At 56.9% G+C, this 13751-nt stretch overlaps 2 protein-coding genes across 2 annotated transcripts in view; one reads left to right on the plus strand and one right to left on the minus strand.

Moving 5' to 3' along the window:
- ADORA1 (adenosine A1 receptor) overlaps positions 1 to 11304 on the minus strand; it is a gene marked incomplete at its 5' end in the record, with an annotated part of 24268 nt that extends 12964 nt beyond the window's left edge. The window contains one exon of the mRNA XM_082069306.1: positions 10964 to 11304. Coding sequence (XP_081925432.1) covers positions 10964 to 11304 — 341 coding nt within the window. The remainder of the gene's footprint in view (positions 1 to 10963) is intronic.
- The window catches only part of MYOG (myogenin), a 19521-nt gene continuing 17024 nt past the window's right edge, over positions 11255 to 13751 (plus strand). The window contains exon 1 of the mRNA XM_082069307.1: positions 11255 to 11374. Coding sequence (XP_081925433.1) covers positions 11303 to 11374 — 72 coding nt within the window. The 5' untranslated portion in view covers positions 11255 to 11302. The remainder of the gene's footprint in view (positions 11375 to 13751) is intronic.

Consider the following 13751-nt stretch of genomic DNA (forward strand, 5'->3'; position numbering starts at 1 on the left):
GAAAGGCCACAATAAGGTGTCCATTAAAATAAACCCCGCTTGCCTGCGTCTGCACAGGCTTTGCCACGTCCATCTGGACACGGCTGCGCTCTGAGTTGTCCCTGTCTCGTCTGCTCAGTGCCACAGGCGAAAAGAGCCGTTTGCACTGAGAAAAATTAGTGTCTCAGTTTTGCATGTTACAAGGTTTAAGCCACTGATTGTTGTTACCAGTGCAGGAATGAAAGAAATAATTTAGTCTGTAAGACTGTGCTAATTATGGTTATGTCTGAGACGGCATTTCTCAGCGTCGGCCTCTCGGTGTTTTTGGAGAGTTTGTAGCATCGTTCCCTCCGTGAACAGATGGGAAAACTGAGTCGCAGAGGGGAGCTGTGACATGCCAAGTGAAGCACGATGAACCGAGTTGAATGAGAAAGCATCCCTGGTGCCAGGAGCTGGCACCTCCCTTGTTTGAAGGAGGCCAAGAAAAATCACCCTGTCTCTGGATGCAGGGAGAAAAATGGCCCAGAGAAGGTGAACAGACAGCCAGGACGGTGATGTCCAGATTTTCTACATTTTGGCCCTCCTTTGGGGAGTGATGGAAAGGTTTTATTGTCCCCTCAGGACTGGGGGATGCCACCTCTCTGTCTCTGTATCCCTGCGGTCCTGCTTGGGCATTGCTGGTACCCAGGGTCTGTGTGCCAGGGCACCATGGCCACACGTGGGGACAGCACTGAGGAAGGCTGGTGAGGAAAACAAGCAAACGGAGCTGAGGAACAAACCCCCTTTTGCCCTCCAGCTCCTTTTTTTGTGAACAGAGACTTTGGTTCTTAACAAAAATTCAAGCAAACCAACCAAGACTGCGGCGGCTGCTGAAACTGGTCCCTGCTCAGTGCTGGGGGGCAAAGCCCGGGAGGGATGGGATGGGATGGGATGGGATGGGATGGGATGGGATGGGATGGGATGGGATGGGATGGGATGGGATGGGATGGGGGAAACAATGGAAAAGGCAGCGAGAGATAGGGCCAGGGTGTACGGGGGGCTGCTGTGTCCCCCCAGCCCAGTGCAATGAAGAGCAAACCCAGATGCCACAAACTTTCCAGCAGCTGATCCTGCTCTGCGCTGCCCTATGTCTCCAAAAATGGTCCTTCCCCCCTCTTTGCCCCCCATTGCCCATCTGGCCCTCAGCCCATCAGCGATTGCTGCCTGTGCTCTATAGGAAGGACGATCCCAACCCCTCAGGGTTATTTTATACCCTCTTGCTGATGGCATCACCAGTGATGTCTCCTTAATACCCAGACCTGCCCGTTCAGCCGCTCTCCGGTTGGAAAGGCTGCGTGCCCATCGGCACGCCACGGCGGGGCTGGGTGCTGGGATCGGGGTGCTCAGCTCATCGCTATTCTGCAGGACACCCCACTGGCTGTGGGGCTTTTTTGTGGTCGCGCTGGAGAGCATCAATTGCTCTTTCTTGCCACTGGGCACCCTGCACAAGAGCCGCGTGGCTGCCCCGGCAGCTGGGCAGCTGTGCTGCCAGAGAAGGAATCTCCCTGCCAGGAGCCTGGGCAGACTCTGGGACAGCTGCTTTTCCACTTCATGGGCTTTAAAGTTCGGGGCACCTTGGGTGAGATGTGGCCCAAAAGCACCAGCTCCCTGGGACCGCTCCTCCCAGCCCATCTGTAACCTGCATGCTGGGCTCTCTCCAGCTCCTGCATCCATCCCTGCTGCATCACTTTGAAAAATCATTAATTTATCTCCAGAATAAACCAATACTGTTCATATTAGCTCAGCTGTGCTAGCTGTTATTCCCCCAGGCTCTGAGATGGTGCTGTTGTCCTCAAGGGGACAAGTCACTCAAGCTGTCCCCATCCCCGCCAGGAGCCTCTGGCCTGCGTGGTCTCCTGGTGCTCCATGTCCTGCTGTCATGGGGATCACGATCCCCATGGCCTGTGTCTGGGCTTCCCTCACACCCCTGCGGCCAGGACCCTGCAGCGTTTTTCCCCCTCCTTCCTCCAGCCAAAGGTTTTTCTTCCAGCCCATCAGTTGAAACGACTCAGGTGTGTGTCATGAAGAAACATCTCCCAGGTCATTTCACCACTGTGCCTCCTCCACGTTTTCCTCCTTTTTTCCACCCTTCTCTGTGTTGCAATGACATTTCTATCCCCCCTGTCTCCACACCAGAATACAGACCAGCAAATACACCGACTTTCTGAATTTCAGACCCCTCTGGACACCCTCACGTCTGCTCCGAATGGTGCCACCAAACCCCCTCTCCACACCACGGCTCACGCTGTGACCCCATGGGACGAGTCGCTCCTCCCCGCTCTCAGGCTGATTTCCAGCACAGCCACTTGGATACGATGGCTCAATAGCCCCCAGAGCCTTTGCCCAGCCCTGTGTGTGCTGCCTTAGAGGCCCATGGACTCGCAGGTCCTAGGCCACCCAGTTGGGTGGCTGCTGAGTCCATTCAGAGCCTGTCCAGTGTCCAATAGTCCCCTGTGTTTGGGTACAAGTTGCTTTGAGATGTTCTGGACAGGAGACCTCGTTGGGTCTTGCGTCACTGACTGCAAACCGCAGCTGTGGGTCTGGGTGTCCCTCCAGATCAGACTTTGCAAATGGAATCTGGTGGGCTTTGGCCCAGCTGTTTCCACCCAAGCTCATGGCCAAAATCCCCTATCTGGTCAACAAAGTCAACCTGACACTTTTAAGACACAGTTAAGCTCATCCTAACACCACAAATGGGCTAGATAAACCCTGCTGGGATGCACCCTGGGGTGTGACAGGAGGTGAGGGTGGCTCAGCTGTTGGTGGCCCCATGGTACGTGTCCAACCAGAGCGAGACAGATGCCACATGTGTGTGCCAAGGGCTGTGCAATGACAAGGACACCAGAGCCAGTGGCTGGGGACAGGGTTGGTGTTGAATCCGTGGTGCCTGAGCCCGCCTGCACACCCAGCCCTGACCCCATGAGTCACTTATTTCTGCTCCATCACCTGCTCTGGCCGGCGTGGAGCAGAGGTGGGAACACTTCTGTAAAGACCAAGTGATGATGACACCTCCCATTGATGGAGTCACATTCTTCCATCTCAGAGATGGAAAAAAACCCAGGACCCCCATAAAAGGGCTCCTGCACGTCCTGAGCCAGCTCCAGCATGGGGTGGCAGTGGTGACGGCCACACCACAGTGAGCTGGGCCTGACTCAGTCCTGACATGTTGCCTGCAGGGCCAGGCTGGGCTGGCGGGGACCAGGCAGGCTGAATCAGCAGCTTTGCCTTTGGCAGAGCCTCCTCCTGTAGGGTGTTTCACTTGTCTGGTTGCCAGCAGCTGCACGGGGTCCATGGAAAGCACAGGACACCAAGTCCCGATGTGCATCACCATCGCCTCCACTAACCCAGTACCCTCGGAAACACCCCAGTCACTCCAGAAAAGGGAAAACCAACCCCAAAGTGCTCGGTGGTGCTGTTGGAAGTGGGACAGTCTGTCTGGGTGTTCCCAGGTGTTTGGGGGGCTCTGTTGTTCAACCATGGGTCTGATGGACTGTCATACCGGGGACACAGCGAGGGACCTCGTCTTGCTCAAGTACTCCCTGTGGGCACCTTGCTGTCTATCCCACCATGTTTAGGTGGCCCTGGCTGATGTTGCTCCTCACCTTTCGCTCAATGGGAACCTTCTGCTTGGTTTATATTGCCATGGGATGAAGAAATGCAAGCTGGCTTTGCAGAGTAGGCCCTCTTGGGTCAATGGTACCATTGTGTACACCCGAATCACTGCTATGGAGGTGGCAGAACCTTGCTGGGTTCCATCCATCCTTCACCACCTGGTTCGATGCCCGTGTTCCCCGCAGGATGAATTCATGGGCAGGAGCACTCTTGCCAAGGACATTGTCCCCACAGCTGTACCTCAGCCACTTTTGACTGTCAGTGGCTGGAGCTGCTGTCACCTTGAATCAGGATAGATTGCTGACACGAGTGACTTTTGGCATTCTTGACTCCAGGCTCTGCCCATCAGGGACCTGCATCCCAGGAGGACCATTTGGCCTCCTGGATAACCCCATTTTTTTGAGTTACTTGTATGGATCACCACGGCATGGGCTCGGGTCATGGACATGAGCCCAGCTGATCACTGCACCCAGCATGATCAGAAGGATCAAGCAGTTCCAGCATATCTCAGTGTCCACACCTGCTGTGCCCTGATCTCCATCCCTGCCTGGTAGGGTCACACTGAGCGAGCCAAGGTCCTGCTCTGTGCCTCAGTTTCCCTGTCTGCAAATGTGCTATTGCTCTTGCTGGGAACATGCCTTCAAATTTACTGGTGATGCATTATCAATGCTTAAATTTAAAAGTCAGTAGAAATGGGAAAAAAAAAAAAAAACAATTATAATATCTCCAGAGCATGATTTTGGGGTGTAGCGGGAGAACATCAGCAAGAAGGAGCTGGTTTTCATTCATTTCCCTGCAGTGCAACGCTGGCAGATGTGAGCGCTGCTGAGGGGACAGATGTTGATTTGCAGTAACGGGGTCAGGGCGAAATGATACCCTGGGGTGGAAATGATGGAAATGATGGAAATGATACCCCGCATGGGGATCACATCTCTCCCCGCTCAGAGACACAAGTGGGGAGGATATGGGGTGCTGCTGCTCGAGGCATCTGGAGGCCACGCATCTCCCCTTGCCCTTTCCATGCAGAATATTTGGGAACAACCCTGAATATCAGCAAATCCGGAGCATCCCTCCACACTATTCACTGCTCTTCTCCCCTTCCCTCTGTGCTACCAAGAACGGAGCATCCTCCAGTCAGATCCTCACTGCATCCCAAGGAGGGGGACACCCACAAACCCCAGAATTGCCCCACAGAGCCCCGGAGCTGGGGACACTTTTTACAGCCCGAATCTCCCGCTGGCTGGCACAGCAGCATCTGCAGCTTTTTCGAGTGACCTGATTTTGTCGGCAAACGTCTCGTGGTGCCACTGCAGCAGCTGTGCAGGCTCCGGCCGCGCTGATCCAGACGTCCCCGCGCCGAGGGAAGAGCCCGCGCGGCTTTGATCTCTGACTTAGCACGGTCTTGGCTGCAAATTACTCTGCAGATCACAGACTCGGGCTGCAAACCGGCTCACCTGGGTATTTACCAGGATCTCAAGACTGATCTAACTTGCCGGTAAATCCCTTCCCCATTTCCAAGGCTCTGAGAATTTTGGCGATACCAGAAGGAGGGTGTTGGTCGCGGACCGGCACAGCTTGTCCGTGCACCCCAGGCTGGTTCCAGCAGAGCTCGGTGTGAAACGCTGTTCTGATTTAGCACCTGCACGCTGAGCTGGTGCAGGGTGCTGGAAACTGCAGCTGGGAACAGCCCCGAGTCTCCAGCACATCTCGGAACTGTCATTCCTGCCTTTTTTTCCTCATCCTTGGTTCAGATCTGCCTGTTCCTTGGGAACAAAGGTCTCCATAGATCACCCTTGTTTGCTAAAAATACACCTGGTGGAAAGCAGCCAGGGAAGAAATAAAAGAGGCGGCTGCAAGGACCTGCCAGTCACCAAAACTTCTCAAGTTTAGGAAAAATGGGAGTGTTTTCCTTGGAAATTCAATCTGCTTTTGCAGGGACAGGGCCTGTAAGGATGGATGGCATCTTTTCATTGCCTCATGGAGGCTGATGAGCTCCTGGGCGCGAGGCCCCCACAGGTCTTTGAGCTCACGCTCCTGGCTCTTGGTCACCTGGAAACTTTTGAAATGTTCCCTCTGAATTTAAAAATAAGCCTCAGAATAGCCAGGGCATGGTTCATTCACTTGCCTGGCTAGGTAGGATCACTCTTGTTTGTTGTCTGCTGTGTTGGACAGGTTGGCTAGAGACATGTCCACTCACCTTTGCCTCCCTGGGGACACGTCAAACATGTCACCTCAGATTGCCCTCAGATGCAGAGGTTGGAACCCTTGAGCCAGCCTGAAAAATCGTTTCTGAGGTTTGACACCTCCCCATTTCGGTGGGTACTGTCCCCAGGGGACCAAGTCACACAGGCACTGGGGTCACCACGTGTCCCAGCCTGGTCCGAAACCCTCCCCATCTCCATCCCGGACACATCTGCTGGGTCTCAGGGCCCAAGTGTCCAGGGAAGTTTCCTGTCACATCATGGTGGGAATGCTGGAAGGACTTTCCATGGGCTCTTTGGTGCTTTAGTGCCTGGATATTTAGGCCAAAGCAGGGTCTGATCCCAACATCCTCCTCATCTCCCATTCCATGGCAGCAGGAAGCCCATCCTGCCAAGACCCTCCGTGACCTCTTGGTGGAGGAAAGTGGGGAAAACCGTCTCAGACACGTGTCCCGCTCCATGACCCAGCTGGACAAAGGCGACGAGACTTCCTGGGCTTCCCTGTGACCCAACCCCAGCTGGCCCCACGCCTGTGGCTCTTGGCAGCCTTGGAGAGAAGGGGAAAGAGCGCTGCAATCCCCGCAAAAGCCTGGAAAACAGCGCGGTCAAGGGGGAGAAACTTTCCCCTTCCACCAACGTGTCCATCCGGGACTCGCAGGCTGCCTGCAAGTCTTCCTCACCTCCCGCTTGCAGTCCAAGGGATGCTCCTGCCATCCCTGAGCTGGGTTATCTCCTCACATTCAGGACAGGGAACTTTGGAACCACCAGAAAATGCCAACGCTGTCCCCAGAGCCACCCACAGACCTGCATCCCAGCCTCTTCCCCCCCTCATTTCTTAGCGATTTCCAGCCCAGTTTGGTCTAATTTCTGCCGCTCTGCAGCCTCACCTGTGTGTTTGAAACCTTCGGCAACACAAAATGCATCTTGGCCCAGCGGGATGTTCCTCGGGATGCTGGAGGGCTGGGGGGGTCACCCTAATGTCAGGGCCCAGGCACAGAGGGTGGGGGTCCCTGATGTGGAATGAGAGACTCCATGTCCACAGGCTCTTGTTACCAACTGATCTGTCCAGGTTTTTTTCTTCCTGGCACATATTTAAAAGCGTTTGTGGAAAGAATCATCACAGAGCAGAGCCAAGACACCCAAACCATCCTTGGAGCACAGGCTGGAGCCAAAGGAGCTACATCCCCCCAAACATCCCACCGGCACTGTCCCCTCCAGCATCCTAAAGGAGCTACATCCCCCTCAAACGTCCCTGCGTCACTGTCCCCTCCAGCATCCTAAAGGAGCTACATCCCCCTCAAACATCCCTCCGGCACCATCCCCTCCAGCATCCTAAAGGAGCTACAGCTCACCCCAAACATCCCCCTGGCACCGTCCCCTCCAGCATCCTAAAGGAGCTATATCCCACCCCAAACATCCCTGTGGCACCATCCCCTCCAGCATCCTGCCGCCGGTCACCGCAGGGACACCGAGGGGCCGGTTCCTGCCGGACGCCCCTGACCGGCTGCTTCCCCTCCCTTTGAACTTGTTTCATCTTCCTCAAGTGTGGCTGCAAGAGGGAAGTTTGGGCTGGACCGGGGGACCCCGCTGTGCCCGGCTTGGGGGGGTGACAGGACGGGGGTCCTGCCTTGCTGCCGGATGCGAGAGGGGACATGTGAGCTTTTCCATCAGCATGAAGGAAGTAAATCTATTTTAGGTGGTTTCCAGCAGTTCCTGTAGAGGCTGGGGAGCCTGGTACCCTCTGCTCTAACCTTCTCAACTGGAGTGATGCTCTTGCATCCCACCACAGTCGGGAAAAGGCCCCTCATGGGGAGGCAGCCTCCTCCAGAACCCAGCAGTGAGGACGGATGCCACCAGGGGTTTGGGACAGAGAGTAGAGGGTTTGGTGGGATATCGCACTCCCTCAGCCATGCTGTGGGCACAGGGCATGCCTTGGGTTTGCCTCCGAGAGCAGGAGAACGGAGCTGCCAACCCAGAGACTCCTCTTCATGCCCCCAAATCTGCCTCCACCTTACACGAGTGGCCGATGTTATTCCATGTTTCTGTGGCCATGGGAAACATGGCCATATGAGGCCATGATGGAGCAGCAGATGCCACTTGGGCATCTCCCGCTGCCATCCCGAGGCTCATGACAAATGTCTCAGGGCACCATTTGCTCAAGACGCTGCCAGCAAACCCCCATCCCAGGACAGCAAAGCTCCCGATCTCCCCCCAGGGCTCGCTCTCCGGCCAGATGCGTGGCAGCGGCCGGGTCCACGTGTTTGCTGAAGAACCAGAAAACCCGTGGGCTGTTCCCCAAACTCACAGCCCCAGGGCCGGGTGTGCGTGGGCAGCCGGGAGCTGGATCTGGGCTGCGATGCACCGTGTTCCCCCCTCCCTGCCAAGCTGCGCTTCCAGTCCCCGCTCCGCCTAATTAAACAGAAAGCCAGTGGTGACTTTGCTTCTCCTTCAGACAACACTTCCCAGCCAACAGTCTCGTTGTCTTCTCTCCCCAGTTGGCCAGGATGTGGCAGGGATGTGAAAACCCATGCACACCCCTTCATGGGACTAAACGGCCTCAAGTTGCACCAGGGGAGGTTGAGGTTGGATCTGGGGAACAATTTCTTCCCCAAAGGGCTGTGGGGCATTGGAACAGGCTGCCCAGGGCAGTGCTGGAGTCACCATCCCTGGAGGGTTGGACAGACGGACATGAAGTTCTCAGGACATGGGGCAGTGCCAGGGGTGCGTTATGGTTGGACTTGTTGATCTTGAGGGACTTTTCCAACCAAAATGATTCTGTGATTCTATGATGCTGGCCAGCCATGTGCCAGAGGGATGTCCCCACTCCATGTCCTGCCTGTCCTTGGGATGTTGCTGAGGCACAGACCGCCCCGCATCACTCCCCATCTCTCTGAGATGCCATCACTGCCTATGGACCCCCAGGGACATTGGCAGCTCCCCCTGAGATCTCCCAGGCAGGAGTGGCCACACGTGTCACCAGGGGCCCGAGTCCTGTGACAGTGTCACAGGCTCTCAGCATCCTGCCCCAATTTGCACAACGAGTGGGTTCGGTGTTTCAGTGAGGGACGGCACCACAAAGCCACAATTTGAGCTGTCAGCACTAGAAAAACTTTTGCAGTATCATCTGCTGGCATCTAGCAACAGGTTGGGAGAAACTTGAGGCATTTCAGATTCTGGGAATACTCTTTAGCGGTGTTTTCTGTCCTATTTGCCATCTACAATGTTTTGCTGTTGCTATGCCTAGGGCACAAAATCACCTAAAATCATCACATTTGCCAACTGCTGGGAATTCACACCAGGGAAAGAAGGAAACATCCAGGGATAAGTGAACAGGAGAGCTGGTGAAGCCGAACCCTTCTTGTTGAGGCTATGAAAACTTTCAGTATTAAAACAGGCTACAAAACATCAGAGGAAAATCTCATGATGCCGAGTGCTCAAGCACAGAATGAGACGAGAAAATTCAGGGTCGATATTGCACGAGAAAAACCCACCCAAACTATACACAGCAATAACTTAATGTTGCTCACAGGAAACCTCCTGGGCTCACGGCAGAAATCTCCTCAAAAAAGGCTCATTTGATGCTCAGAGGCAGCAAGGGAGGAAAAAAGACAGAGTTTGTTAGAAAAATGACAGATGTGAGCGAGGCAGTGTTGCTATGTATAAAGCCACGGTCCTCCCACACCTGAACCCACCCCCATCGCACTGGGGATGCAGGAGGACCAAAAAAGCACCGCGAGCACTGACAGGGTGAGAATCGCTCCGGATACACCGACAGCCTGGAAGACGAGGATTTTTTGTAACATAAAATCACACTTAGGGAGAAAGTTTGGAACGGGCTGTGAAATCGTGTGCGGCAGGGAGGGGGTGGGCAGGGACCGGGGGTTTGGCCTGTGTCCCCCTCCCTTCTGCTCCATCGCTGAGCAGCCTGTGGCTGGGGGAAAGTCCCAAAGTAACAGACCTCCAGCCTGACCCAGTGGATCTGGGAACACCGAGCACATCAGAGCAGCGAGTCCATCGCGACACAGGTGCCTCCTGTCCCTGTCCCCATCCCTGTCCAGGAAGGCGATTCCTGCCACAGGAAGGGTCTGACACCCACTGGGGTCTGGGCAGCATCTAACACAAGGACATTGGGTCCGTTTCGGGGGGGTCTTTGTGCTGATGAAGGTTCGTGGGCCCCTCTGGCAAATGGAGGGTGTATTGGAGCTGCAAAGGGGTCAGTGGGTGACACGAGCTGGGTGTGTGCTCAGCCATCCTGAGTTCTCCAGCAGCGCTCTCGGCAGTGGGAACCTTCCCCAAGCCAACAAGCCAGACCAAGGTGTCCCTGCTGTCCCGAATGTCCTTGGACAGAGCAAAAGGGACCAGTGACAGTGGCTGCACAACCAGGACATGTGGGCTGCCCTCGACCAGCACTGATTGTGGGTGTCACATCCCCTTCCAGCCCCACTGACACCCCCCGGTCCCCCTGCAGGGAGGCAGTCAGCCATGAAGTGGTTAAATATCTCCTCCTGCAGCAGTAAAGTTCAAATAAAGTGCGTTCTCCTCATTTATGCCCAGTGGTATTTGCTATGGGCTCGGCTTTGACAACAGACACAGATGATCAGATGGAGAAAAACAAGGAGAGGAGCCATTTGTGGGGCAGCCCCATGGCCAGCGATCTCTCTTGGGTGTGCCTGCCCCACAACACATCCCAGTCTGTCACCTCTGGTCCCTTAAAACCACGAAGCTGTGTCGCACATGACCACTAGCAAGCAGGTTATCACCCCCAGGCTCCATATGGCAAGGGAAAACCTGGGCTGAACACAAATCTATCGTCTCCTTTCCACTCCCTGAAGCGCCCCGCCGCTGCTCTCCCATGGGGGACACATTTGTCCCAGTCATGGGGATCAGGTGCCAAGATGCAACCTCTGCCTGCACACCCAGCACCCCCTGACCCCCCGTTGAAGCTACTGGAGGCTCTGGGACTCCCCCCCAGCCCAGCCTGCCCCAGTTGCTGCTGCAGCCAGATGTGTCCGGGCTGGCAGAGCGGAGGAAGGACCTTTCTCCTAGTGCTTCTCCCAGAGTCTGGGGCATCCTCACTCCCTTTTCACCCCCCCAGCAGCCACTGCAGAGCCAGTCCCGACACGTTTTCCCACCTGACAGGGATCTTCACCCGCAGGTATCGATCCACGGCGATGGCCAGGAGCGCCAGGATGGAGCTCTCGGTGAGGATGAGGACGGGACAAGCCACCATGAGGCAGCTGTAAAACTCCGTCTGCGGTCCGATGTTGATGATGATGGCCAGCGGGATGACCAGGGCTCCCACGGCCACGTCGGCCACCGCCAGCGAGACGATAAAGCAGAAAGTGGCATCCCGCAACGCCTGGTTCATCTTCACAGCCCAAATGACCAGGATATTCCCCGGCACGGACACCAAAGCGATGAGGACTTCGATGGAGATGTAGGCAGCCTGGAAGGCTGAGACGGAGTGTGCCATGATGCTCGGGTCCCCTCCCCGCTCCCGCTGGGGTCCCGCGGTCACCTGCAAACGCACAGGGAGACAGACGGTCAGTAACTGCGCTGCGAGCCGAGATGCAGCCTGTGCAGGGGCGGGGGGGGGGGAGGGGGAAACACAACAAAACCAACAAACAAAACAACCCTCTCCCGTTATTGCCTCCCCTGGGGCTGCCCCCTCCCCGGGGCGCATCCTGCACCCACCTCCATCCCGCTTTACAAGCGAGCGGGAGCCGCCGGCAGCCCCAGGGGGGAGCAGCGGAGCGCTCGGGGCCGCCCCCCAGAGCCCCGAGGGGCCGGTGCAGCCGGAGCGGGGCCCCCCCCACCCCCAGACTGCTCCTCCCCCGCCGACCTCGCACCGTCCCCCCCCCCCCCGCCCGGTCCCGACCCTCCTCACCTTGTCCTGCAAGCCGAGAGCTGGTTTTGGGGGTGCCCAAGATAGCAAGAGGTTCTTACCCGGAGGGTAACGGTGGGGACATGCTGGGGGGGCCGGAGGGATGCTCGGGGAGCGGACTGGGCTCGGTCCCGGTGCCCGGCACCGTTGGGCTCCCGCAGGCTCTGCCAGTTCCCAGCCGGAGCGGGAGCATCACATGGTGCGGCCGTTCCGGGCGTTTAAAGAGCGACTGACCCGATTTGGGGCTCGGCGGGGCCGGGAAGAACCGGGAGGTGCAGCGGGGGGGGACCCGGCAGAGGGGGGAGCAGCGGAGGCAGCGCCAACCCCGAGCTCCCGACACGGGTCCGCTCTCGGTTTTAGCATTAGAACCGGTTTTTGAGGTCGGGTGTGAGCAGAGGTTCCCGGGGGAGGGTGGAGAAGTGGAGCGGGGGGGGCGGAGACGAGCACCCAGCGCTCCGGGTCCAGCCCCAGCACCCCAAATCAGACCTGAACCCACGCAAAGTGCTGGGGTGCTCGCCCGGGCTCTGGGTGACAAAGGCTCACCCCAAATCACTGCTAGTGAGCCCCAAAGACCCTTCACCCACTGGACGGCACCCTTGGGTGCTGGGAGGGCTGCACCCCCATGCTGGTGAGCGGGGGCACAGTGTCCCTTGCATAGGGGCTGTGTTGGTGACAAACAGAGCTGTGGGGGCAGCCGGAGGGTTTGTCCTGTTCTCAGAGGCGGTTTGTGAAGGAACGGTGACCCCAAACCGGTGCTGGGGCTGGACCAGACACAGTTTAGTGTCCTGGGAGAGGTTTGGGGAAAAATGGCCACCCCAGAATTTTCCCCGCTGGGCTGGGTAGCACAGAGGCAACGGGTCTGGGGGCTTGATCATGGAGCTTAACTGCCAAGCCCCCCAAGGCCCCCCTCAGTTATGGACCAGGCACCTGCAAGGCTCATCCTGCCCAGGAGCAGGGCTGGTTTATCCGAGTGCTGCAGCGGCCAGGACCAGCCCCAACCTCAGATTTGGGGCTTTCCCAAGCCCCATCAGCTCCTCTCCACATCCTTTCTCCCTCCTTTGGTGGGACTTGTCTCCTCTGCCCCAACACCCAGATCTGCCCTTGGGGCAGACCCTCAGCCCCCTCCTCCCTCCCAGCCTGCACTCCCCAGGGCAGGGATGGGAACAGCTGTGGGACCAGCACAACCCCAGCACTGGTCTCCTCCATCAGCGGGTGGCCCATGGGCTTCCCCATCACCACCTTGGCCAAGTAGTCAGCATGGGGCTGGGGGGGTCAAGCATCTGCGAGCAGCCAGGGACAGTGGCAACGTGCCACCTGGGCCATTTAGCTGTACCAGCAGCAGGGCGAGGGGACCTGACTTGGATTTCAACGATCAGTTTGCTCTGCAGAGAGAAAAATAAACGGAGGATGGCGGGTGCACGTAAACACCGTGCTATTTCTGGGAGGTGTTTGCTGGAGCATCTCGCGGCACATCTCCTCACACATCCTCCACCGCAGGGAGGAAGATGTTACCCCCCTATAGAGCTGGAGCCCTAAAGCTGTGGCAATGCGTGGGGTGGGGACACAAAGCGCACCCCCAGAGAGCCCCGAAACCCCTCGCCCAGCAGCTTCCCAGGGTGAGCGTCCCCGCAATCAACCTCTGGCTGGGAGCAGAGCAGGAAAACCGGCAGGTTCATCATGGGAGAGCAATGCGGAAGCGAACACGGGCAGGTCCTGGCCTAATTGTATGCAAATCTCCTAAACAGAATGATTAAAAAACCACTCCTGTTCCTTAGTGGATTTGCAGTTTGTTCCCCCTCCCTGGACTCATGGCCCAGTGTACTTAATTTTAGCAGCACCTCTAAAAAAACCCCATGGTGTGCCAAAAATGAGCCGCCTGGCTGGGAGTGTGCCCGAGCACACAGCAAACTGTCCCAGCATTTTGGCAAAGGTTGCGAAGGTTGAACGAGCAAATGTTGTTGCAGGTGGTGGCACAGAGCCCGTGCCGGATGGACGGGCTCATCTGCTCACCCTTGTGGACACCAGGTTGTTGTTGA

This window comes from Streptopelia decaocto (assembly GCF_964273445.1).
Source record: "Streptopelia decaocto genome assembly, chromosome: 19".
NCBI classification, from domain to species: Eukaryota; Metazoa; Chordata; class Aves; order Columbiformes; family Columbidae; genus Streptopelia; species Streptopelia decaocto.